This window comes from Ischnura elegans, chromosome 5 (assembly GCF_921293095.1).
Source record: "Ischnura elegans chromosome 5, ioIscEleg1.1, whole genome shotgun sequence".
Lineage (NCBI taxonomy): Eukaryota > Metazoa > Arthropoda > Insecta > Odonata > Coenagrionidae > Ischnura > Ischnura elegans.
In genome coordinates this window covers 47949188-47976311 of record NC_060250.1, presented here as the reverse complement: position 1 = coordinate 47976311, position 27124 = coordinate 47949188, and the positions used below count along the sequence as shown (strand labels likewise).

General features: G+C 38.4%; 2 protein-coding genes across 6 annotated transcripts in view; both read right to left on the bottom strand.

Moving 5' to 3' along the window:
• Positions 1–1945: 1945 nt before the first annotated feature.
• Positions 1946–19096, bottom strand: LOC124158838 (U3 small nucleolar RNA-associated protein 18 homolog). The gene is made up of 9 exons (XM_046534202.1): positions 18610–19096; positions 17746–17988; positions 14788–14920; positions 11501–11716; positions 9489–9686; positions 8892–9060; positions 7610–7926; positions 6752–6891; positions 1946–2108 (listed from the first exon to the last, which is right to left on the bottom strand). Exons 1-9 carry the CDS (start codon positions 18753–18755, stop codon positions 2084–2086), a joined length of 1587 nt encoding a protein of 528 aa, XP_046390158.1. The 5' UTR covers positions 18756–19096; the 3' UTR covers positions 1946–2083.
• Positions 19097–23643: 4547 nt separating this feature from the next.
• LOC124158837 (hepatic leukemia factor-like) overlaps positions 23644–27124 on the bottom strand; it is a 91102-nt gene continuing 87621 nt past the window's right edge. For all 5 annotated transcript variants that reach the window (XM_046534199.1, XM_046534200.1, XM_046534196.1 and 2 more), the window contains exon 7: positions 23644–25670. In XM_046534199.1, coding sequence (XP_046390155.1) covers positions 25581–25670 — 90 coding nt within the window. In that variant the 3' untranslated portion in view covers positions 23644–25580. The remainder of the gene's footprint in view (positions 25671–27124) is intronic.

Sequence of the window (27124 nt, the reverse complement as noted above, 5' to 3'; positions counted from 1 at the left end):
AAATCACAGAAGAAAATTCTGCCCATTGGTCAGAAAAAATACTACCTGTGGAGAGACGGATTCACTCTGCTGAGTGCACTATTAATACCAATCTTGCAAATTATGTACAGTAAAACATCTCCAAATGGCTACCTCTACTCAGGTCACCTCCATAAATGGCCATTTTTTCCCAGACCGGAATGATTTTCCCAAGCATCCCAATATAAAATGAACCTTTATTCACCAGCTGCTCCTCTTCCTACCCAGCAGCCAGACTTTGGCAACTCCTAATGGGCACTTAATCTCAAAAATAAAAATAATCCCAGGGATAGTGTAAATAAAAGTAAAGCCTTAAACACTCCGCTTACCCATGGACGAACATGGAAAGTGACAGGAAAGAATGGATTAGAGGGTATGAGTGCTCAATGACAGACCAAATTATCCTAGTGGCGTATGAACTTGAGAAAATAAGCAACACACTAACAGAGATGAAGGTGCTGGATTGAATAATCAGGGCTATAAAAAGGCTTTGATAATGCCCATATCATTTATTGCAGAACGAGTAAATGTCTCAGAGGAAAAACATCCATCATATTCACAGCTGGTACTGTGTTTTGAACATTTGAGGGTATTGAAGATTTGCTAGTGTTATTGCAAAATGAGTAGGAGAGACTGAGTTGTGTTGTTGTTGAGGGAGAGGAAAGTATGTATAATTAGATTGTGATAAAGGATTGTCGTTAAGGAAAATTGCAAAAAATTATGATTGTGCAAGGATCCAGATAAAAGTTCTAATAAAAAACAGGGACACCATTTGTAAGATAAAACCCATATTTACAAATGCTCATTGGCATTTTGTAATCATCCCCAAAATTCCCTATTGAGCAGACCCCTTTCCAATGGCAATTTTATTCATGGAACAACCAGTGGCCGCCTTAGATTAGTGTTATTTTATCTACTGGATATCCATATTAAGTCTTACACTACTTGAAGACCTCGCAGTTTACAACATCTGCCGGTCTAGTTGGAAGCTCATTTGATGCCTGTTTGAGCATCTTTCATCAAAGTCCAGCAACTCCAGCCAGAGGTTTAATTGTCCAAGGAGAGTGAACTCCAAGAAGTGGGGAAGGGGCTTGAAAAATTCCAGTGGTTAAAACCTCTGGCAGGACATTCAGTCATATTTAACCAACAGTTTTGCTACTGCCAAATGAGCATATAGGTGATATGCTGTGAGGCTATTTTCTCCTTTGTGATTTATTTTAAGGTTTAGGAGGAGTAATATAAAAAAGTTTCTCGCTTGAAAAGTTTTGCAAATTTTGTTATCAGCATAGCAAACAGTATGCCAGGACTTAACCCTTGAATTGAAATTTCAAAATATACATTGAAATTTAGTATTTGGCCAATGACATCAAACATTTCCTGTCTTTCTCTATTTAGATCGTGAGTTTTTCTGCACTGCTCCATAAAAGCTGAAATTTTATATTTTATCACTTTTTCAAAGGAAGCATTTAGTATTCGTAAAAATAAGGAGTTAAATGCCGTACAATTCAAATGAAATTTTCCCAGGTTCACCAGGAGGCAAGAAATTTATGGCTAGCTGACTTTATATGCTTCATCCTCCATCATAGAAGGATGACTTCCAAGCTTCGGGGATCCATTAACATTACATATATAAAATTATTATTCCTTGATTGCCGCTAATCTGGAAGCCACCACGTGCCTCCGTCTGACTGCAGATGATGCTTCACCTCTAGTATTAGCGGTAGGCTAAGATTTAAGCCAGTTTAACTTGTCTAATAAGCAGTCATGCTTAAAAAGCAGTGGCATTCCAAGGGTATTTTGCTCTATACTCGAATTAGGTTGGCTATCTAAATGACATCAAAACCTTAAATCAGAAACTAAATCCATTCAATTGATTGATGAATAAAATGCAACTTCCAAATGGACACAAAATCACATCACAACCTCATTTAATAATAACAATTTTATTAACTTCTTTTCTCTCATGTCCAGGCACTCCAATAAAAAAATATGGAATTCATCAATCCAGGACAGCCTGTGAGTAGCATGAAAATATGCAGCAATTGTGAGTAGCTTCTCCACTTGCCTAGTAACTGCCGAAGTGTGAAAGCCTGAAAGGAAAGAGTACTTCAGTTTCAGCGTACTTGTAAATGCAAATTGAAACAAAAAGTCACTAAACCACACACAAGAGGTTTAATGTTGGATACAAATTCACATATGTACTAATGCAGAAATGGAAGCATAATTAACACAAAATATTATCCTATAATTAATGCTTAGTTAGTTACTCAAAATAGTGAACTTCCCAAGAATTTAAATCCAGTTAATCCATAATCCTTAGAAGAATAATAATACACTTGCAAGTCATTCAGTTTGGCAATGGAACCTTGACTACTCAATCCAGCTAGCACATTCACTCAGCTGAGTGGGCCTTCCAGCCTTCTTATGATGGGACTGCTAGCACTGTTGCTATATACTGCCTCCCACCCCATGAGCTCTCCCTCCATTTTACATATCAGGACCAACATTTTTCATTGACAAACAACTACATGAGATGTTTTGTTGGAAACACCCTAAAGAACTAACGAAGTTCCAACCAACATCATGCATTAATAAAATTGTTACCTTTCTATTTTTTACCTGATTGGCTTGTTACTATATAAGACTGCTTTAACTAGTAATCCCATCATTTTTTAAAACTATTCTTTGAGTAATTTGGAGTTTGCGGAGGTGAAAATCTGAACAGCCTTTGTGCAAGACTCCTCTGCAAATACTATCCCTTTCCTAAGCTCAAAGACTGCCTTGAGATATGTCTATTTCCATGCAGCAGAGAGACAAAGAGCTTGAACTCAACTATCAGCTGCTCAGTGGTCTCAAACTCAGGAGATCTCAGGCTAGCGAAAGACGCAATCCCAAATATCAAGCCTCCCCTTCACTTTAACCCCTTTGTGTCCATATCACTTCCTCTACCTTCCCTAGCCACTGCTCCCCAGACCATGAACTCTCTCTCCAATGCCTCTTGTCTATCCGCTAGGCTCACTAGTCACCAGGCCGACTTTTTTAGTGGAAAGGGGAAGAAGCCACATTTAGAAAACAGTCGAGCTACCCAGGAGCATTGAGAGCAGTCATTACACTTCTGCTGCATTTTTGATGCATTACTACAAGACGTCACTTATGAGGATACATCTCTTCCATGTCTAAATATTTTATACAAATTTAGTCTTTTTCGGGTAATACTACTTGATTTTCCAGGTGCACTGAATAGGCTTTAATCAACATTTGCACCTCAAGTATAAAAATGTTGCATCTGAAAAAATGGGTAACTTGCATGGGTTGTCAATTGCTATAAAAACTATTTTGAACAGGTGAAACAGATATATTAGCTTGCAAAAATACCTTAAGTTTCTCCATTCATCATCATAAGAAATAAAAAATTGACTATAAATCTAGCAAAATTTCTCTGAGCCCACCACTACACGAAGACACCCGAGCTCTGCCGAAGCAAAGCGTGATGTCATATGCGCCTAAACTGCCGTTGGGAGTCGGAAAGTACGCAGCGCATGCTGTAAAAAATTATTTGAGGGAGGATTTAGTCGCTCATTGTCACTTGTGTACATGCTGTTATTCTTGGGTAAGTTTGTTTACTGCTGGTGTGTCACGATTATTACTTGGGATATTCAAAATGGAATGTCAGGATGATGAAGTACAAGCGTTTTACCTCGTATTTTTCAGTTGCCAGAAAAATGGATGTTAAAGTTGCCGCTCATTCAAATAGTACACCTGAAATTGATGCCACGTATTGATAAAATTGATCCCTCAAAGATTTTTTATGAAAAATTATTGCTATACGTGGGCGGAATATTGAGATGTAAACCAACTTGTAACACTGGAGGATAACGATCGTATGCTAATGAGCCGTGCTGTTGAATTTGGAAATGCCGCATTAGCGAAGAAGGTAGGGCCACTGCAGTGGCCCAATTCTCTTCCTGATGAAAATCCATCAATCCAGGTGACTGGAGAGCCTTAATCACAGATAAAAACACCTAACTCCTGTGGAAAACAAAAAATCTGCTGCTTTGCATTCTTTTCAAGTAGTGGGGTTTGGAAAGCTAATGCCAATTCAGGGAGCACAAGTAAAGCACTTTCAACAATAATTTAAAATAACTTTTAGGCAGTTATCTAAGACAAGCAATCTACAGTTAAAAAAACACTAAACCTGCACTTATTGTTAAAAGAAACTTATATTTCATGATAATGTGACTGAGATTCAACATTTCATTGGTTTCACGAGTACCAATAGGGTGGTTTCCTATTATTTTTTTATTGCCTAAATCGAAAGATTATTACTCCTGGAGTACGTATTTCACGCTTTTAGATTTTTAAATGACGATATCTATTTTTCGCGATCAAATGAAAAGTGAAAAATTTCAAGCGCGCGAAAACGCGACGCGTAAGTAGGAATGAAGGGAAAAAGTCCGTACGACGCATTTCTGGTTCCCCCTCCCGCCTGGTAGGTGACCTTGATCGAGGCTCTGAGCGCTGATAGGACGCAGGATGCTAACGGGTAGCTGAGTACCTTCCTGTCTGGTAGCGCATGGCTTAAAAAAGGTTTATTAATACCTTATCAAGCGAAGAAAACTTTCCGACCTTAGCCAGTTTTAATAGGTGATTATTAAGACGTTTCCCTGAGCTCTGTGACTCATGCATGCATTGGTAGCCTCTGACGATGCATAACTCCTATCCTCTCGTGTAGAAACTAGGTCCCTGTGACGTCACGTGGAGTGGAATCGCATGGGCGCCAATCTGGCCTTTTTCAAATGAGGATAAAATTTGACCCTTGCCATTCGTCTAAACCGGTATTTCAAAAGCCAAATAATTTGTGTATTATGAATACACTAATGGTGGGTAACGAATCGCCATCAATGCCTTTTGTTTTCTTTGATGAAGGAAACTACCCTATTCACAGCAAAACAGCCTGCACACAATTCACATGTGAGAGTACGAATCTGTTCCACTGCCAACACACACACAAGCTACAACGTATTTCAACAATATAGAATCCACACATGAAATTCTAGCACATACCATAAAAATATAGAGGGAAATAGGCAAATATAATTATAAAAAACTGGAAGTCACTATAATTCTTTTATTCATCACGTACAACTTACAATCACAGAGCTCGTTATGATGAAAACAACTATTTATTCCCTGATTTAAAGCCTTAAATTATCCCACCCAAGCAGCACAGGTGACTTTTCTCACTACTATTTGTTTTGACTTTGTTTGGACAGACTTGTCATCTCCAAAGCAAACCGATTTTTTATTGTCTCAACTTGACTTGAATCTTGGAAGTCACTGATTTTAAATCGTACATCAAGAATTGTGGAAAAAGTGAATAATTTTTCTTTTTTCAGAAATTCATACCACCTTTTACTGGAAAACAGAAAATCATTGACGAAACATTGTAGATGACTATGCGAAAACTTCTTAGTTTCTAGGAAATTAATAATGCTATACACAAGGTGGATACTTAAGAAACTGTGACTGCACTTCCACTAGCAAGAAATGTTGCTCCTTCGAATACATCCAGAACATCAATCGATTGCTTGATAGCATCACACTGTGGTGGAGTTATGTCTACATTAAACTCCGGTTAGAGGCAGCTAATGTTATGGCTTGCTTCTGTTCCGAAAGAAGCCTCATCATTTGAAAAAGGGAGTTCCATCTTGTGGGTTCATCCTGGATGAGCATAGAATGAGAAGTGGTCAAAATAATTTTTTGAATGTAGGTGTATTGATGCGTTCAGCCAGGGGCCTGTGCACATGCCTTTTTTTATTATTATTATTTTAATTAAAATTTTGATCCTTTATCAACTTTGACGTGTCATTGCGGAGCCATCTTTTGGCATGAAGAAACAAAACTGACATCAAGGGAAGCCCGCATCCTTCCAGTCTTCAAATTCGTGATGATCTTTCCGATGAGTGGAACGGTTCGGGAGCAGTAGCTCAATGCGTAACGGAAGGTACCCCAAAAGTCGATATTTTTCCTGCCATTTTAAATTTTTTTGAGGGGTTTTGTGGCAGAAACCGGGGATTTTCAGATTTTTCCCCCTATCATTTTTGGTTCCCCACGTTGTACAATATCTTTTCAGCACTCTTATCCGCAAATTTATAGTTCTTTAACTTGCCTAAAACGGTGCTGCATGCACTAAACGACTAGAGTCCTCTATGTTTTTCCGAGTCAACTACCAACAACGTGCATGTCACAGAATATGGCACTAAATTCAAAGTATTCGAGGTACTCGAGATCGTACTTTGAGCACAATTATTTGAGATCTCGAATATTGAATACTTTCTACTATTCCAGGTATTCGCGGATACTATTCGTGCATCTCTATAAATAACCAATTGTTTCTACCCCATGGCTCTGAGCTTCTCCCTGTGGTAGTTCCATCTCCTGGGGAATATTCAAACTATGTGCCTGTCTTTATTAGCCTTATATGACACATGGTGTATATTTCGTCTCATTTTCGTCAAATGATGGATGCGGGAGAATAATACGTATGGACCACGATCTTCAAAGGATAAATGTGGGAAAACGCTACTTCGGGGAACAATAGATGCGGGCGAGCGATGAATGCATGAAAACGATCAATGCGGGAAAGTTGATTGAGGTTCCAATGTAGCTATAGTTGAAAAGAACCATCACACAGTAGTACAACTGGATGCCCCATACTAATGCTGCCACTCACCTGTACAAGAAAGCCGTTCCTTTTGAGGATCCAATCGAGAGGTATCCTCCATGAGGGGAGATGTCAGCACACAAGGGTCGCTCCATACCAGGCGCTCTACCAGGGAAGTTGGTGAACACCGTTCGCTTGGCCACATGCAACTAACAATGACATCAAGTTACAATTCAATGATTCCTCCCCTACCGTAACACATGCATCACAAACAACCACGCCATCCATCACATGCCCCACAGGTAAGTATTAAATGCCTGTGAGTCAGATGAGTAAATAACATAAATTCTATTGAAAAGCATAGCAGAATAGTAGCAATATTATCAGTATCAAAACTATCTATGGAGTGATTACAAATTCCACACAAAAACAATGTTATAGAAAAGGTTTACTTAGTAATTAAAACATAGATTCATTTTGATGGGAGAGGGTAGTGCTTATCCCAAACTAAGCTTAAGTGCATGACATTCACACATAGCACCCAGTTCCATTTCCTGGGCCACCTTGCACTTGGAAGATATTTTTATGGGGCATTCGAAGGCTTAACCCAAGATATGAACCTTCAGATAGCAGCCCAACACAACACCCACCACACTCCTCTGCTCAAAAGGTTGTATTTTGGGCTGAATTTCCCGTGAAAAAGGTGATTAATTGACCAAGCATGACTATTACTGTTATGTCACTTTCTTCAATTTTGGTTTTGAAACATCAAAAAAGCTAATAATTTAAATTCATTAGACATGGTGTTTCATAAAGTTAACAATCAAATACAAAGAACATTCAAGAAAGGTGTGATTTAGTATGCAGCACCAAAACTTAAAGTGACATTAGATAAGAAGGCTTGTCATGAACACATAACCTCATTACCATTCTGGCTGCGTCAGCTTTCTCCGATGATGCCATGAACAGAAGTTCTGATGATGGATCAAACTTGAGCGACGTGACGGGTGTGACGAGATTGGAGATGGTGCAAAGTGGCGAAGGTTTACAGACTCCATCCACCACAGCCATCTTCAAGGCATCGTCGGACTGGTACAAATTCACGTGACCCGAAGTGCACCCACAAGCAATGAAGCGACTGCACGGAGAGATAGCCAATGCAGAGCCGGCAAGGGAGCCCTCGTCCACAAAGCGGTGTGTACACGAGAGGGAAGACATGCTCCAAACCCAGACCTGGCCACTTTCTGTGGGTAAGAGAATGCATGAACTAATGAAGAAAACCAAGCTGACACTTTGATGTGACTGACTTCATCAAATCACATAGCAGCCCTGGTTAACAATAACAAGACAAAGCACTTGATTTTAAATTAGAACACAAGAAAATCCAACATACTGATATCAACTGGCATACAAAATTAATACAACACCAGCGGCAGCAATACTGTGGAAATTACGGAAGAAATATGATATTCCAAGCACAGATAGGACGTTCATTCATTGTGTTTGGCAGTCCTGATTAAATTTGTCCATAAAAATATACGAAAGCCTCAATACTATGAAATTTCATAATTGTAACAAAGGCCAAGCTGTTAGTTCTCATACAAAAGGTCAAACGTCCCATCTAGGGAGGTTTTGTATCTCTCGACGGCAATGATTAAGAGATAAAAAAATACCACACTAAGCACTTATCCCACCCTATCCGAATAATTGGCATAGGTCAGTATCCCAAGAGTAAACTAGGTATCACAGACTGTAGACTATATCAGCGTGTGGTAAAAGCAAAAATTGAGCCATCGCAAATTTTTTTCTGAGGGAAGGTCGTGGTAAGTTTGGGGTTCCCATATTTTTTTAATCATTAGTAGTCCCCCAATTAAGCACAAAATTTCAGATTTCTATCTATTATGGAAGTGGTTGAAATTATTTCATTTATTGAAAAATTATGAATGTAATTACATTTAATTGCTCATACTATAGAGATAAAGCCTACTAGATAGCATATGATAATACAATTAAAAGAAGGGAGAAAATTAGACATTCAAAACATGACTACTTTTCGGATCAACATGGCCCATGCCTGCCCTCCAGTAGTGCTCCAAACACCTAAACTTCTACAGTAACACAAAAGTTTTCTGTAAAAGACTGATCAAATGTTACGCAATAGATGCACATGGAAAAAATTATGTAGCAATTGTTTATATCACTAATTTACCTCCGTAAGTGTACAAAAAGGCACCATCATGGGAGAAGCTCATGCAGTTGACCTCCCCTGTCATTTGGAGTGTGGAGATCCACTCCTTTGCTCTGGCAGACAGAATGTGCACCTCACCCCATCTTCCAGCTAATGCAATGCGCTCACCGTCCGGAGACACTTCAAAATTCTGAGGAAGAAAAAAAGCAAGTTAAGAGAGCTTTTTGTGGTCCTTCAATTTTTAAAAGTGGTTTCAATGGTGATAAAAATCTCTGACTTGGCCCATCATCTGCTAGCTTCAATTGATGGCCCATTCAATGAGGCATAATAAGAAACTGTTGAAGTAAAATGTAAAATTAAAGCAATTTCCACACTTTCCATGGGTAAAGTTTTACAAATTTCCACCATATTGCTCTGGTATATACACAAAGCAAAGTGATACTTTAAAAGTTAGAGGTAGACCGTGCTTTCTCCAAGCTATATTTAAAAAAAAAAAACATCTTCATTCCAATCCATCTGCAGGTGCAAATTTAGTGAGAAAATTACACAAAACAAATAATCCTTTATGGTGTGATTGCACTAACAAGAAGATAATCGATTTGATGATAGGCTAAGTACCTTGGCATTTGTGATTCCAAGGGCCCGGTTGATGAGCACCCTGGTGGTCCGGCCTTCGATCAAGTCGTACGAGTACAAATGGGCGTGACTCCTCGAGCCCACCAACAGTTCACTCCCATTTGATGAGAACCTTGCACAGTGAATTGGAAATCGCTCAAACTGTATGGAGGCAAGTTTGGCATTATTGCGACCATCCACCTGGAATAATGGTAAATGTGTTAATCATGCTATTATTAAAAAATTAAACAAAATGGCTACTGGCATCACACATTTAACGAATGTTACATGTTAAGCCCTCTCAATGACAATATTCTTTCAAATTCTTTGTGATAGCAAGTGAGGGAAATTCCATAAAAAGCAAAAAACTAAAGTGAGATTCCATATGAAAAAATCATTTGGCTCTGATGGGATTCAAACAAAGATCTCCAAATTGCCAGTCAGGTATGCTGCCAGTTACAACACCAAGCTCTGATGGTGTAATAAGCTAAGCAGCCCAACACACTACCCACCACGCTCCTATGCTACTAAGTTTGAATTCTGGGCTGAAATTCTTCCAGGAATAGCTCCAGGTGAAACAGGCAAATAACCACAAGAAAATCTCTTTGGAGCAACCCATCCCACACTGCCCAACGAGTTCTTCCTCCCAGTGCTTTATTCCATGATAAATGCTTGAAATCGCAAGCGATATTTTGTGAGACTCAGTTGCCTTCTTGAGCAAGATTATAGGTTAAGTGAAAAGAAGAATGCACGATTCGCGCCATCTCCACTGAATTTAAAACTGAATATAGTCCCCACAATTGACACCTTGCAACCCATTATGACATAGCTTGCGCGGACAAGCATATTTTTCTTCATCCTCAGTTACTTCTCCTAGGAAAGCAGTGGTAGAAGACAAAAAAGCATTGAATCTAAAAGGCATCAGAAGGAGGAAGTGGTGTATCTAAGGATCCAATTCACTTTGCTTCGTAGGGGGTAGGGTGGTGATTGATAAAAAGAATCTCGCCAATATCAATCAATATCTACAATATCCACATTCAGGTCTTATGTGATTGGCTAGATGATTTTTCACTAGTTCATTCCACTCCATGTTCAGTTTTCTTGTGTCACTGATGAACCTGAATAAAACTGATATACATTCAGAAATATTCAATTAAGATTAACCTACATACTTTAAGAGAGAAAAATAAAATATTATCAAACCCTGACAACAGGAGGTAGTTCGAACTAACGTCTTCTTTATTGCTCACAGTCTTGAAGAGCTAAAGATTTGTGAACTAGTGACTGTGAAAGGCATAGGTGCCAAAATCCAAATCAGATAAAAAGCAACATGGCAGCACCTGCAGACCTGTCAAGGGTCAATAAATATCTACGGTGAACATGAGGTCAAAGACAAAAGTGAATTCTAACAATGGGACTGAATGCATATCTGTTACAAAAAGCCTGATTTGTGTTTTCCAACGTTTACTTCCTTTTGAATTCATGGATGTTTTTCCTGACTAAAAATAATCCAGTTCCACTAGTTTTTAATTAATTTTATGACTCTCGATAACCCAGATGTACAAGGATGAGGGACACAAAGAATATTTTTGGAACTGGAATTGTATTAAAGGAATGATGCCATGAAGTTATAGCACATTTGATATTCCATGACAATAACCTCCTTTCGAGTGTAAATCCTCTGACCACCATCATTTCCACCTCTTGAATCATTTAAAGCATAAATAGTCATACGATATGTTCCCTAGCCATATTCCCATAGGGGTTAGATGGAAGATGGGACTTTCTAGTCCCAATCTCGCCCAATAAAGACGTATTATTATTATTATTATTATTATTATTATTCCCTGGAAAAATTGACTAGGCTTAGCCTGGAGACATTACGGCAATCATAAATTAACAGTAAACCACTTATCACTACAGGAATGCCAGGTATAAGAGGCATCCACAGAAGAACGGATTGTACCATGTGAGCATTGAGGACAAGGGTAGGAGAGAAGGGAGAGGAGTGTCACCTCGACAATGGACGCCACACCAGAGACACCAGCCACAGCAGCCACGGTTGAAGTTGGGTGAAACTGCACACTGGTGATGAGGGGTCCCTCGACGTGTGTCACGCGGTTGAGGGCATTAGCCTTGCGAAAGCGAAGCACACCAGATGGCAACTGGGATGCACCACTTGACGGCACCACAGCAACTGCTTTCTTGGCATGGAGGAGCTCTCCACAATGCTAAACAAGCAAATTCAGAATTATGAAATCAACTACAAAGAAGGCAATCATCCTACAGGGAATCTACGAGGCAAATGCATTCAAATAGCGGAATTACAAAGCCCAGATGGTATTCAAGTATCCAGGCAGCTTCCTAAGTACCTTCACAAGGGAAGGTATGAAATTATTACCATCGGATGGTGTTCAAACTTTGCAATCTAATAGCAAATGACATGGAGGCAAGTTTTTGCTCAAGAATTATATTTTTCAGATATGTATTACCGACAAAGGACTAGTAAAATGCTGATACTTATTCAACTCATGACACCAAAGTACCAAATTGCAATGACAATATAGCTCTTTTACAGTACTCTCTTGCTATTATGAAGCTCATGAGACAAAAAAACCGGAGGTTCGTAATAACAAATTTCACATAAATGTTTCTTATAGGAATCGTCGTAAAAAAGTTTTAAACTCGTTTCATTTTCACGATAGAAGAATACGGCCTGATGCAATTGAAGGTTGATATCTTCCTGAATACAGTAAGTCCTTGATATATGAACAAGATGCATTCCGAGACCTTGTTTGTAAGTTGATAAATAAATAAATATGTGGCTGCTTCTCTTTTGAGTACATGACTTCATAATTGCGTAATACAGCAGACTTCCGATTATCCGGCTGCGGTTTATCTGGGTAATGGATTATCCGCGCATGATTTTCACTCTCGCTCGATTTTTTCCGTGATCTTTAAAAAAAAAATAAAATCAGACACAAAATCATCGGAATTACTGCATTAATGCTAGAATACACCGGGCTTATTATTTCCGTTAAAATCCCCTTCGTAAAACTGAAGAGATTGTGCGCTAGCTGCATTCACGGGAGCACCGTGTCGTGGCGTGGTACCTGACAGGGTAGTTTCTGACATCGAGCAGTGGTTTTGAAGCATTCGCGCAATCCACTTTTCAGTATCCGTGATCACACAGCCACGGATACCAGTACAACCCTGTTATCGCCGCTAAAAAGATCGCCAACTGGTGAAGAAAGCTCTCAATGAGTCTGGGAAGCACTCTAAAATAACAAAATACCTGCATTAATAATAATATATTGTTTGTTTTACGTAAATTATGAACATTGCAAGACATTTAAGCGAAAGTTTGGGTTATCCGTGTTTTCTGATTATTCGTGCTATCTCTCCCCATCATTAGTCAGGATAATCGGGAGTGTATTGTATATTAATATTCATTTAAGTGTCGGTTACATTAACTTTGGAGAGAGTAGTGCAAATAGCTCATTGAATCTTTAATAAATAGATGATGGTATACATTTTTGGCTGGGCATATTTTGGCACAATGCCGTTAATCATGCCAAAACATTTTTTGTAAGAACTGAGTCCAACTAATAGACCTATTTCAGACGTTCGCATCAAGACTTATTCGTTGCGTATGCATTCATGCCGGCTGGAACATTCACCCTTCGCAAATAGAATTATGGGATGTTAGCCGTATTTCTGTGCTGGCTGGTTGTTGCTGTGGTTTGCTGTACAAGATGGGTTCAAGAAAAGTTAATGTTGGTTGGGAGAGGGCAAATTCCAACAATTTACTAAATGTTGATATATTTATGGTCACTGCATTTTTGAAAAAGGAGGACAGGTTCAACGTTCCTGAAATGCGAGGCGTTAAGGATAAGAGGTGAGTGGTTTTGTATCAACACCTTATCATATGTAATTTTGTACATATTTCCGCAATATTCAGTTATTGCGGGCTTATTATTAATATTAACCCCACTCTTATGTATGTTTACAGTAATACCAGGGGATCTTACAGTGGCAATGCGATTGGTTACGCACAAATCTTTAATACTACCTTCCATCAATTTCTATTGCATAAAATTTTCCAAGTCTTCATTCATCACCAGACGAAAACAAATTGGTTAATTTGAAAGAAAATGGATTTTGGAATCAACTTTTTGTACAAATATGTAAGAAATTGTCCGAAGGGCATAATTCTTTCAGCAAACTACTTGCAGTTATGTAAAAATTACATAGGTCTACAACGAGTATGCTATATTTTGACTCAACACATTATCTGATATGAATGAGGTACCTATTAAGTAAATTATTATCATACAAATATCAATTAGATTTTACAATACCTTAAAATGATCTTGAACAGAACAGAATATTGTTGATAGGTAAGAGTCAGGAGGATCACGCCGAGCAGCCTTGAACCATTGATTCAGTATGGCTTGTGCTTTAGGCACGGAAATGAATATCTTCTCAGGCATTCGTTTCAATGACGAGATACAATTAGGTACAAAACACCATTTGTAATTCTTTTTTGAATACATGTTTTCCGTACTAGTAGATATTTTTATGAAGCAAACTCCACCGATTCCCGGAAACTCTCACCACGCTAAAGAAGGCGACGGAATATAGGGGTACTCCACTGTGTGCACTGTCTTGTGACGTCACTTGTGACAGCTCAAACAAGATGAAGGCACTGTGTTTCAGCGCAACATGAAATTTTCCGACTTTCAAAATGTTTTAAAGTGCATATCCCAGATGCAGGAAATAAAAGCAACTGTAGTAATATTTCTTTTTTAGTCTACACTTTCAAATTTGACCATAAAATAAATTAGTGCTCTTCCTAAAGCTGCGTAAATTTTTATTTTCAGTGAAAGTGGAAATTCTGATAACCGTCGAGAGTCCAGGCATATGCCAGCAACACTGTGCAATATGATTAAAAAATAAGCAGCAAAAATTTTTTTTCTTAAGCTCAGATGCTCAAAATACTGGTGCATCTCTTACATGCGTTTATATGGTAACCTTCAAAGAGAGTGATACATATGGAAAAACTTATGAACCCCATGACGAATTCCATTCTTTTTCTACAATAACTGATATAAAGTTATTTTCATTGAATTTAATGATATTTCAAGATAAAATGTATCTGCAAACCTTGTCATGCATACCACAAAATATGGGCAAAAATTTGGTAGTAATCAATGCAGTTGTTTCCTTAGTATTGTGACCAAATACCGTAACACATGCAAATAGCGTGAAATGGATCTACCCCCTACTCTGAGCTCCTTACCCTTAAGAGGTCATCATCATCCCCATCGTCCGAATCAGCTGAGTGCTCATCATCTGAGTCCGAGGAATCGCGCAGTGGTGCTGCACCACCACTCAACCTTGCCCAACGCACCCCACTTCCCTCTCCGGTCCTTCTGCAAAAGGAAACAAAAATAATAGTAAAATTTCATACTTCCATCCAATGATATTAATATTACATACAAACAGTAATGTAGGCTGCATTTTTTGCATTTCACCGCATTGTCGTTGCGTAGGGGACAACAGTTTCTCCTGCATTCCAGCAGGCGTCTTCAGGTCGAAGTACCTTCTTCAACCTTCGAAATAACTTCTTCGAAGTCTTCGACCTGAAGACGTCTGCCGGAATGCAGGAAAAACTGTTGTCCCCAACGCAACGATGACGCGGTGAAACCCAAAACATGCAGCCTACATTACCAGCGTACCGCGGAAGCCTTCGCACCAATTACAAACAGTACTTCACACTGACATTGGTTGCTGACCAAAGGGCCCTGAGGTCAAATCCCGTGAAGCCTTTGGACACCCTCAAATAAAATCCATGGAGGGTGAGGTGGCCCAGGGAAAGGATCTAGCTCCCATACCCTAACAGTGGGAAATTCACATGCACGTTGTTAAGTCTGGGGTGAGCTCTACCCTCACCTTAACCAAACCAACCTTTTGGTTGAATCACTGACTGAGTGAATGGAGTTTTAACCAAGTACACTTATAAAATCAATGAAACATTTTCTATGGAGAAACTGCAAAAGGCCCTTTCAGTACCCAAAGGCATACTTACAAGGAGACATCGCCAAAGTGATGTTCGGGATATGCATGCGGATGTTATTAACTGAAACTATATAAGTAAGGTAGAAAAAGTGTCACGGCTTTCTACCACATAGGCCCGGGTTCGAGAGAAATTCGCATGTAAAGATTTTGCGCAGCATGAGGTCCCTTGAGTATGAGCTTCTTCTAAACTACGGCCGTGGCGGTGCGGTCTAGGGCAGTAGTCTTCTAACCTGTAGTAGGTGTCCTGGGTTCGAGTCCCAGTGTGGGCAATATTTTTGCATTATTTGCAACAAAGGTTGTGCATTAGTTTTTCAGTTATAATACCTGTAAGAAACTAAATGTTGTAACATTAATAATGCACAGCCTTTGTTTCATTATACTTAAATTCTCAGTAACTTACTAAATATTCATATTTAAATTTTTAACTAACTCATTTGTTTTGCACCACGGCACACCATACGCTGGAAACTCCTTATAAAGTGAAGGTTTTTTGTGATTTGGTAAACGCTATTAAATATATTCTTAGAAATAGTTGAGAAAGCATACACACTACACTGATGAATTACTGATGTGATCTATTGTTAAAGTTCATTTTTGGTCATAGAAGCTAATTTTTAAAATTAAGACTTTGTAGAGATTAGCCATACCATTTCCCAAGTAAAATATTAAGCATGTTTTGGTAAATATCTCGAAAAGTATTGTGGCAAAGGGGTGATATTTTGGTATCATTGGAAAGATGAATTTTTTTCTTACGAAAGGGTCGTTTCATAATATTTTTTTATTGCCTAAATCGAAAGATTATTACTCCTGGAGTACGTATTTCTCGCTTTTAGATTTTTAAATGATATCTATTTTTTGCGATTAAATGAAAAGTGAAAATTTTCAAGCGCCCAAAAATGCCACGGGTAAGAATGAATGCCGGGAAAACTCCCGTGTGATGTCATGCTGGTTACCGCTGCCGCAACTGAGGTGACCATGGGGCGAGGCTCTGAGCGCTGATACGACGCAGGATGCTAGCAGGTAGCAGAGTACCATGCTAACTGGTAGCACTTGGCTTAAATAAGGATTATTAATACCTTATCAAACGAAGAAAACTTTACGACCTTAGCCAGTTTTAATAGGTGATTATTAAGACATGTTTCCCTGAGCTCTGTGCCTCATGCATGCATTGGTAACCTCAGACGATGTAAAACTCCTATCAACTCGTATAGAAACTAGGTCCCTGTGACGTCACGTGGAGTGGCATCGCATGGGCGCCAATCTGGCCTTTTTCAAATGAGGATAAAATTGACCCTTGCCATTCGTCTACACCGGTATTTCTAAAACCAAATAATTTGTATATTATGAATACACTAATGGCGGGTAACGATTCGCAATCAATGCCTTTCGTTTTCTTTGATGAAGGAAGCTACCCAAATGGTGCCAAAATCATTGAATTATACGTGAAGTCATATCTCGCTCTCACTATCTTAAAATTAATCTGTAACAAGTCGGTATAGAGCAGTAAATTAAGGGGTTGTCATGTATGAAAAAATTGTGAAACATAAAGCCTCCTCAACCACTTTTTCATTTCATTTTTAAAGAAAGAAAGATATTGTTACGCCAGAAAAAGTTTCATTTTATGAATTAAATCAAAATATTGTCCATTTGATCATGTTATAAAAGTTTGCTCGACAAATTTTCTTAATTTTACTTTTTCATGGAAACAGGAACTACCAAGATCATCAAGAGGAAGTAGAGGAGGCAACAATTGACGATTTATAGACCTCCTTCATTAACACACAGCATTAAAGATTGATTTTTAAACATTCCTGCATTTATTTTTTAAATTTTAATCCTAATTGCATGGAATCCTTGTTACCATAATTGTACACCTGAACACTAAATGGTAGTCATGAGTACATTATGTACACATCATGTACCACAGCAGACTCAGTACACACTGTACACAATTCAGCACCAATTGTTACACAAGGTACACACAAAATCTACACAGATTGGGCCACTTCACCATAAAGTTACACAGAATGTACACTGGAGTAATAACTACGTACACTATAGTTACACACAGTGCCTACACAGAGTTTACCATTTTCCTAAATTAATGGTACATCCAAAGTTAGGTTACACAAACGTTACCATTCTTTTCTGCCAGGGTAAAGACCACTATGGCACTCACCTAGGTGGCGGGTCTTCATCATCTTCCCATGCAGGTCTCAAATCTTTCTTGACACTTGATACTTGGCAAACTTTGTCTTCTGACGCTGTTATAATGTCCATGGCAGCCTCTCCATCTCCAAAAAGCAGCTCATCACCTTCCTCAAGGCCAGAATCCAGGTCGCTCATGTCTTTAACACCATGATGTGGTTGTTCCCTTCTACGATCGGCAAGGGATGACTCTCCAAACACGAGTTTCTCAAGACTGGAATAAATTGTAGGCGCATAAAAAAGTTAAGAATAAGAGAAGACAAAAAAGACAAACATACGGAAACTTTAGAAACACACCCACCATAATAAAAATGGATTGCCATTTGACAGAGTGGCTTACGGTACCTGATGGTACCATACTCACTGCTACATTACACACCTAGAGGTATTACCTCAATAACAAGGTATTAGCGACAATAACTACTGCATTCCTTCCATGATAAGGATATATAAACCGAAGTTGTACATTACAATCGGCATTCCTCGAGTGCAAGGGTTAGATTACAATTAAACTATACCATCAAACATTTAGCTGAGTCCATACAAAAAGAGAAATTGCAGCTCAATTCAATCACAACTAACAGTTCGACGCAAGAAGTAATAGTTCCAAATGTTGAATATTACGTATCATAGAATCGGTTGAATTCCTGTTCCCGTGATATTAACAAAAATACGGCATAACAATGAGACATAAGATGGCAAAGAGGCAGTGTAATGCAGCACACACATAGTGGTAAACAAATAAACAATCAGTCCTACACCGTCGGCCAAATGACATCCCAATTACAATTAAAATTTGGCAGCAGGGATTGCAAGCTTTATGAGTCAAACTTACCGAGCTTCCTCTTCTTTCTCAGCTTCAGTGAGGCGCTTTAATTTCTTCATATTCGAAGTCTTTGCCTTTGAGTTCGAGCCGAACACGTTTTGATCACATTCCTCACTATTCTTCCTTTTCCGCCTCACGCTCAAAACTTCATCCATTATTGAACACAATCAATAAACCGAAACACTCACACCGTGCGAAAAATCGCATACATGAGCGCGAAAGGCGCGTATCAACTATAATAATTACGGAAAAATTAAATGATATAGCCGTCTAATTTACCGTATATCTTTCTTATTCTCCCACACTTAATACAATCAGCTTCGCTAGATTAAAATCTATGACTTACACTAACATAGATATTTTAACTAACAATTGCACAAGTCACAAATTAGCATATCATAGAAAAGCAATCGTGTCACACATGTCATGCCAAAGAAAAATTAATTCTAGGCAGAGCGATGGCTAATGTGGTATAATCAAGATGGCCTAAGGCGCAATGGTTTCGAAAAATGTAAACAAAGGCGAAAATATTATCAAGAAGTTAATATGCTTATATTTCCATAAAAAAATAATGATCAATCTATTATGGAATTCAATATTAGGCATATATGGTCAATAATATTAGTCAGAAAAAAGGGTATACCGTGGTCCCGTGGCCAATTGGCAGTCGAAGGCGTTGATGCGAATGCGAAACAAGCGGGGAGATTGAACAGCTATGGGCGAGGAATCGAAATCGAAGACTGCCAAATATATTATAATTTCGGCTATGACAAAATTTAAGGATACAATTGGAGCATGGTGGTCTTTCATTTGGGAAAGAATCAGATAATTGATGTATTTATTTTCTGTATTTACCTTAAAAAATGTTGGCAGTAAAAGAATTGCGGTGACTTCCAGGGTTCGTTCCTAACGAGATGATGCCGTGACACGAACTTCATCGTCATCTAAACCAGTGAGTACGCAACTTCACTGATTTTATCGAACAACATTAATAGAGATAAAAATAATTTCCCATATATCTGTCGTAGAGGGACCTTCGTAATTATCTGTGATGCATATGATTTTGTTGTTCATATATTTAACTGGAATTCTAACGTATAGGTATCGTACCGATATTTTACGGCCCTTTGAATTCAAATGAACCCTCCTCACTGCCCATTTACATGAATTGGTCTTTAGAATTATCCACTGCCTATTTGAATTGGGTATGATATGAGTCCTTGCACTTCTAATATAATTATGGTTTTGGGCTTACTGGTTTTGCAATCTGATAATGGTGTCAGTACCAACACGTGAAAGTTTCAGTTATCCTGCGGTGTTGAAGTTGGTTATCTGTGGAGAATGATTTTGGTTTTTCACATAAGTTACATACGTTTTTATATTATGTGGGCCGACCATTTATATACAGGTTACTAGCTTTATAAAAAATTTACAAGCTTACTCCTAATTCAATCATCTATATTTTGACGTGGTTGTACCAAATTCTCTGACATCATATCTGTCTTATACAATGGTGGATCCAGGATAACACAAGTGAGGGGGCTAGGCGAGGAGTTTGGGGAGTGGGGGTAACCTTCCGGCATTTGTGGGGATGCGAAGAAAATACCATTTCATATTGTGAAAATTAGATACCCCAGGGTGAGACTACAGCCTCCCTAACCCCTATCTGGATCTGCCAGTGGTCTTAGAGTAATATTGTGGTGATCATAGAAAGATGGAAAATGAAGAGGTGGGATATTTTACACCAGAGAATGTGGGAGAACGGAAAAAAAACAATTGGAGGCAGGGGCGCAGCTAGAAATTAAGTCTAGTGGGGATTTTAGGCACAACTAATACTGAAGGGTCTGGGGGTATAGCAGTAGCAGATACAGAAAAAAACTGGAGGGGAGAGCGCAAAAAATATCTTGAGTTACCTTTATTTTTATCCTAATAAAAGTAATCAAGTCACATACAGAGTTTAAGAAAATTTTAATTAAATTTATTACACGCATATACAAGGCAATACCACCGTATGACATAAAAAAGTTATAATTGTGGTTCTGCAATGTTTGGCAATACGGGCGGGCCCGCAAGGGGCCCACAGTGGCACTGACTCCATGAGGCCTGATCGCCCCCTCAAAAATTCGTTATGGGTGTGAGGAAAAAATGTGTCAGGCTTGTCTATTTTCCCCGGAGTGGTCAGATATCGAGATTAGAGTTATCATGGTTCTAATGTTGATCATATGACTCTTCTAAAATGCTTAAAAAACTAAAAACTCACTACTTATAAAATTTCCCACGGCAAGATCCCCGGTTTGGGCCCCCCAAATATTTTTTGTAAGTCGGCATCCCTGGACACGCACCCCCCCATCTGTATCTGCCTCTGGAGTATTGAATACCCATCAGGGTAAGCAGGTGTGTGGGCCCTCCCCCAGAAAATTTTTTAAGCTAAATGGTTCAAAATGGTGAGTTTTGCAGCTGTGTGAATAGTTCTATATTCTGTTTGTGAGTCATCCATCCTCCTAATATTAATTGCAAAATCTGTCAAAAATTTTTATTTAAAAAAATTCTATAAGCTCTGGGCAGGGTTTTATCCCTCAAAATCCCCTCTCCCTGCGGCATTGATTGGAGGCAAAGGCCAGGCAGTGTGTCCTCTGATTATCAAATGGAAGGTCATTAGAAGGGGTTAGGATTTAAAACAGGAGTAACTTCAATTAAACTATAGAGCATACATTATACCTTATTATTATCTTCTCTATGATGCTTGCATAGGTTCTACTAACTCCTTCTCACTTGGAGATGAGAGGTGATGCTGAAAACAGCAATAGAGGGAAGGACGTTGGTTGGGCATATAAGGAGGAAGGAAATCATATTACTGGATAGAATGAAAGGCCTAATTTTGGATTAAAGTCAAGCATGCTGCCTTGTGGCTTTGTTAGTCAGGCCACATAATCCACCTTGTCCTCTAAAATCAACAAAACTCTGTAGAGAAAGCAGATGCCAAGGTAGTTCAAGTCGTTGACCACCTGGTGTGAATTTCTGAAGTAAGCAGCAGATAGGATTAGTAAAGGTAGTCTCATATCAAGTCATTAAAGAAAATGGAATTGAAACAAATAAATTGTAGCTCTTCAATTACTGTTTATTATCATATTTAGATCTCTACAAATTAATCTACCCATAAATAAATATGGATGCAAAATTGATTTTGAGTGGCAACAGAGGCTGTATAGTGTGAGATGACTCGACCAACTGCAAATAGTAACTAATTCAGTGTAGACTGCACCCATCCAAGGGCATACATCACTATGTACACATATGATGTGAGAGTTTTCTCCATATCCCTTCAGATTGCACTCTATGCACATAGTTGGCCATACCATGCCCCAGGGAACGGAATATTGGCTCCTTTTGCGACAAAGTAACTTTAAAGCAAATGGAGGGTGATACGAGTAACTACAGAGACATTCATATCTTCCACATTTCAGTCAGGTGTGTGGACTTACATGTGCTATGAAGAATGTAATTGTCTTCTCAGCTCAAGGTTACGAGGTGTTTTTTAATCTCAATTGATTCCCTCTTTGATCACGTACACAGTTAATGCCTCGCTGGGGCAAAACATTGGTCCCAACATCAAAACGTTTTCAGGAAGGATTATGAATTGTACCACTAGCATGTCACTTTTATCACGAGTCACACTGTGCATGTGCCTCCTCATACAAATTGCTGAAACTAGAGTCATGTGATGCTCCTCAGATGAAAATATTAACAGTGTGGTGTTAGTGTTGGTGCGGGTTGATGTAAAGGACCAACTGCCTCAGAGCTAAAGTTTGTAAAAGGAAGTATCTGTCTACCTACACGATCGAAAGGTAGTGGCTTCCCATAGCAATGTCTCCATCAGGCTGACCATTGCTCCCACCACTACCACCACCCTGCAATGACTGAGAAATGGAATAGAATGTTCTTCATTTCCTTCTGGTTTTCTTATAGTTGGCATTTAATGGACCCTGTGACGTTTTCTAAGTTGGCCTTGTTGCATTTACTGTGGTGTTTAAGGCTTTAGCTATTGACGCTTCCTCCTTTCCCTCTGTGACTCCATGGTCCTATGGTTTGCAAGCCAACGAGGGAAGGTGTCCTCAAGAAAACGGGGAGGATGGAGAGGTTAAAAGGAATAATGAGGACCTCAGCTTCATATTCAGTTGGATATAATTTCCTCTGCTCACAGCAGAAACCAGCAACTGAGTGCTAAAGCACGTAAGTGTGCAAGCCCAAACACTCTTTGCTGTATTTCTCACGAATATTTCTGAAGTGCTCCAACTGTCTTTGGGTGCACCACTGACAAGCGGCTGGGTACCCATCAAATTTTGCTGGGAGTACATGCGACTGCAAACGGTCATCAAGAGAGCAGCTGCTCAACAAAGATACCAGTGCTCAGAAGCACTTCACACTCAGGGCAGTACACAACATTCAACTGAGGAAGTCCCCTGCCTTTGCCACCTTCAAAATATTCTGCCTCCTGTCAGATAAATATGGGTTGAGGTTGTTTGAGACAGAGAGAAAATATCACTCAGCTAGGAAGGTGAATGTCTTCTTCATCCATGTGGGCATGAGCGGAGGTAAGAATTGGAGAGAAGAGGCTGCACCCACTTGCAGATCAGTTGCCATTCAACTCAAACAAAGGGCATTGTGTGTTTTGATATTCAATGGTCCTTTGGAGGAGGTGAGTGCTGGAATTATGATTGACTTATTGTTGAAAAATGCCAAGAGTCGAGGCACAAAATGGGCACCAAGTCCGCCTTAATCCATCATTATCCAAAAAACATTGAAAGTAAAGGGAGAAAATTCTTTCAGGTAGAGTCTACAAACGAATTTAGATTTAAAGATAATGCAGCATGTCTCAATAGCTACAGATAACAATGGCAATTTATGCAAGGGAAGGCAATTGCAGCAGCTGCCCACAAATGAGGAGGGGTAAATGATATTAGGCGAAGAGATAACGATATTAATATCGTGCAATATGGACAACACAACACACCATGATAGAAAAAAAACAATGAAATCAACTAATCCAGTCCGAGAATTTCTTCATTGTTACTCGAGAAATATTTCAATCACAATATTTTTCCAATCATGCACAAAATTCATACATATGTAGGCTTTTCGACAATGTTCCAAAGCACCAAAAGTCTCAAGACAAATTGAGTGTAAGCAGGCGCAGACATATTATGTACGACAAAATGCTATATAGAGAGAGAAAGAGATGTAATCCCTCTTTTAGTGCACCTCTAAGGAGAAATAATCATGCTTAAACATATCTGAGGATTAACAAATTACAATTTCATATATTTCATAATAGGTATATAGATAACAATCTGTACATTAACATTATTCATTTAAAAAACTGTTATAAAATATATAGCATGTTATGCAAGTATAGATGGTCATTCTACACAGGCATTTCATTCTTATAAAGTACAATAATGGGTTCTGTAATGTTGTCCAGAGAATGCAAAGAATGAACCAATTTCATTTTTACGCACAGTTCCCAAGTACCTACATTAAGGCTTTTTGCCTTTTTAAATTCAATGATCTTAACAACTAAAACTCCAAGCCTTAAAAATATTTGTGATTACTTTTATCAATAACTCAGTAAATAGGATATTATCCTGAAGATATATGCATAACTTTCGTAAAAATAAAAGTAGTAAGTAAGTAGAAAAAAAGGGAATAATGCTTTCCAATGTGCCAATCTTGCCCATATAATAAATAATATACGAGCCGCTTACTCACTACACACGACAATGACAGTCATTCTTAAGTTGGTGTAGCCTTTTGTTTCAACTACCTAGTACCTGAAAAAGAGTAGGATTCAACAATATGAAGTTTTGTACTGCTGCAGAAAATATATTGATGAGGAGGGGCAACTAGTCATTTGCATGAATATACTCTTTTGCATAAGAGGGGATATTACGTACATTTCCACCCTAAACCCTGTCTCTCCTCATAAATATAAAGCTCTTGTTTATAATAAAAATGATGACTGGTAAACACACTCAATAGTTACAATGGAATATGATGTGTGCATACAACTTTGCTTTCATTTCTAAAAATTATCACCTTGATACAATAATGCCCACATGCATACACTTTCGCTTCCTCATATTATGCGTGCATTAGCACGATAACATTTACTCATGTAGGAGTAATAGAGAGATTTTTTAATCATTTCCAATAAATGTAGGGGCCCAGTTATAAGAATACATAACTTCACAAAAATTACAATGCAAGAAAGCAACTTCAATGCAAAAGCTAGCAAACTATCATTCACCTCTATATACAAAGACAACACTTCCCTATTTAACATGGATGAACTTTATAAACAATGAATAGTTGATATTTACAATGAAATGGACTGAACAAAGTGTTCTAGCTGCACTTTTCATACTTTTCCGAGACTGTCACTCGTAGATAGTAAAATCCCTCGTTTGAGCAAAACAGTCAAAAATTAAAATGTAGTCTATTTATATATATGTATATATGATTCTGAACAAACAGCCATATTGATCTAAAGACACTTGGGTAATTCCACCGGCACACAAGGCTTAAAAGCAAAATTTCACCTCTCCAAGATCATTTAACAATATGAAAAAAATATATATAAAAATCACAATCTATACACTTTTTTCGTGAGTAGTTTAGGATTAGCACAATATCCTTAAAATCTTTTATGGGATTCAGTAAAATAATTCTACTGTAAGGGTTTTCACCATGCCACTCTCAACTCCTTTCTTTGATTTGGCGACTGAAAACTGCCCACGTAAAATCATCCACACCAGCAATTATATTCAGCCTTCTTTGTATCACAATGATACCTTATGTATTTTTCAATTGAAACATTGCTTCCATTGCTCTCAAATGGTTAAATCCATTTCTATTGACTCCTTGAGGTCATCATACACAATGGACGCCAGGAATTGGAACATTAAGAGGTAGCTCATAAAGGATTAAACATCCTCCGTGTATTTAGTGAGTCTTTCTCTCAGAAGAGAGTTCTCTTTCTTGAGCCTCTCCAGTTCTTGTCGTAAGGTGATATTCTGAAAAAAATGAGAAATGTGAAATAAGTTGAAGCAGCCTCTGCACCACACGCAAATGACTATACAAATTGAAAAATAAACACCAAGAATATTGAAGCAGTTTGTACAAAATATTTTAAAATGTTTAACCTGGCATTCTAATGGAATCAATGAGTGTATAAAGCAAAATGCCAGATTCCTCTTATGATGCTGACGACTTTCGGGTGCTGCTGCGTATTGCGCGTTGTCATGCAACACATGCAATAGCATGACAACGCACAATACTCAGCTGCACCTAAAAGTCGTCGACATCAATGAATCTCGCTACGAAAGCCTACGTTCCAAGATGCCTCTTATGCATTCTAGCATTGTCTTCCAGAGACTTTTCAGTGTTGTACCGTGAAAATCATAAAACAAGGCTTTTATGCAAACTAGCCATATTGCCAAAAGTGATGAATGAAGAATCTCAATGATTTTTTTACTAATATTGGGCATCTAAAAAACCACAATCCTAATGATGCACCCTGTGCTATGCAGGCAAAACTTCAAATATCCTTACTTATGAATTTAGTGGAGAAATTATACATTTAGATGACCAGACATTCAAACATGGAGTAATTTAAGTTCTATATCTCCTGAGCTCTATTGTTTATCCTGAAAGTGATGTTAGAGAGCCAAAATACCATTCTCAAAAGGACACAAGAAGGATTGTCAATTTCCATGTTCACAACTAATAATCAGAGGATGTCTCGAGCATGACTGGAGACAATAATATAAGAAAACATACCATGAAAAAGTCAATCTGGATAAAATTTCCTCCAGCTCACAAGGGGTAAGAAATTTAAATTAATTCAGTTGGCAGATGAATTTCTCAAAAGTAAACGGAGGCCCAATGGGTAAAGGTCCTCAATGGCTGAGAGTACTTTTTTTCTGGAATGAAATTTAGCATAAAGATACTTGATGTGCGTACGTATTTAGCTCCCTCTTAAGCCATAAAGCAGCAAGCTTTTGATTTATATTTTGATAGTTGCTCAGAGGGACTGTGGCACAAAAGTAGAAGTTTATACCCTTAGCGTTTCCTTCCCATGATAATAGACTCGTTCACAATTTTTTCATTATTGTAGATTGCATCTGACTTTGAAACATAAAGACCTCAATTTTTCCATTTTTTGATCCGTCACCTACTTGTCGAGCTATTTGCTGCAAAATATCAATGGGGTGACCCATTTCGCTGATAAGTTCATGACGTTACTGACTCTTGCCGAGCAGCTCACCGCTTCTCTGCTACTTCTTGGCCTCGCTTATCTTTCTCACATAAATAGTTTGATATCATAAACGCACTAATGAGAGATTCTTTCCACAGAGGATTGGGTCTCTCTGAATGACTTAGTGAACTTAGTGACTGAACTTTAGTGATGTCATGATAAATGAACTCACAAAAAATGGGCAACAACTTTGCCATTCTTTCATTCTAA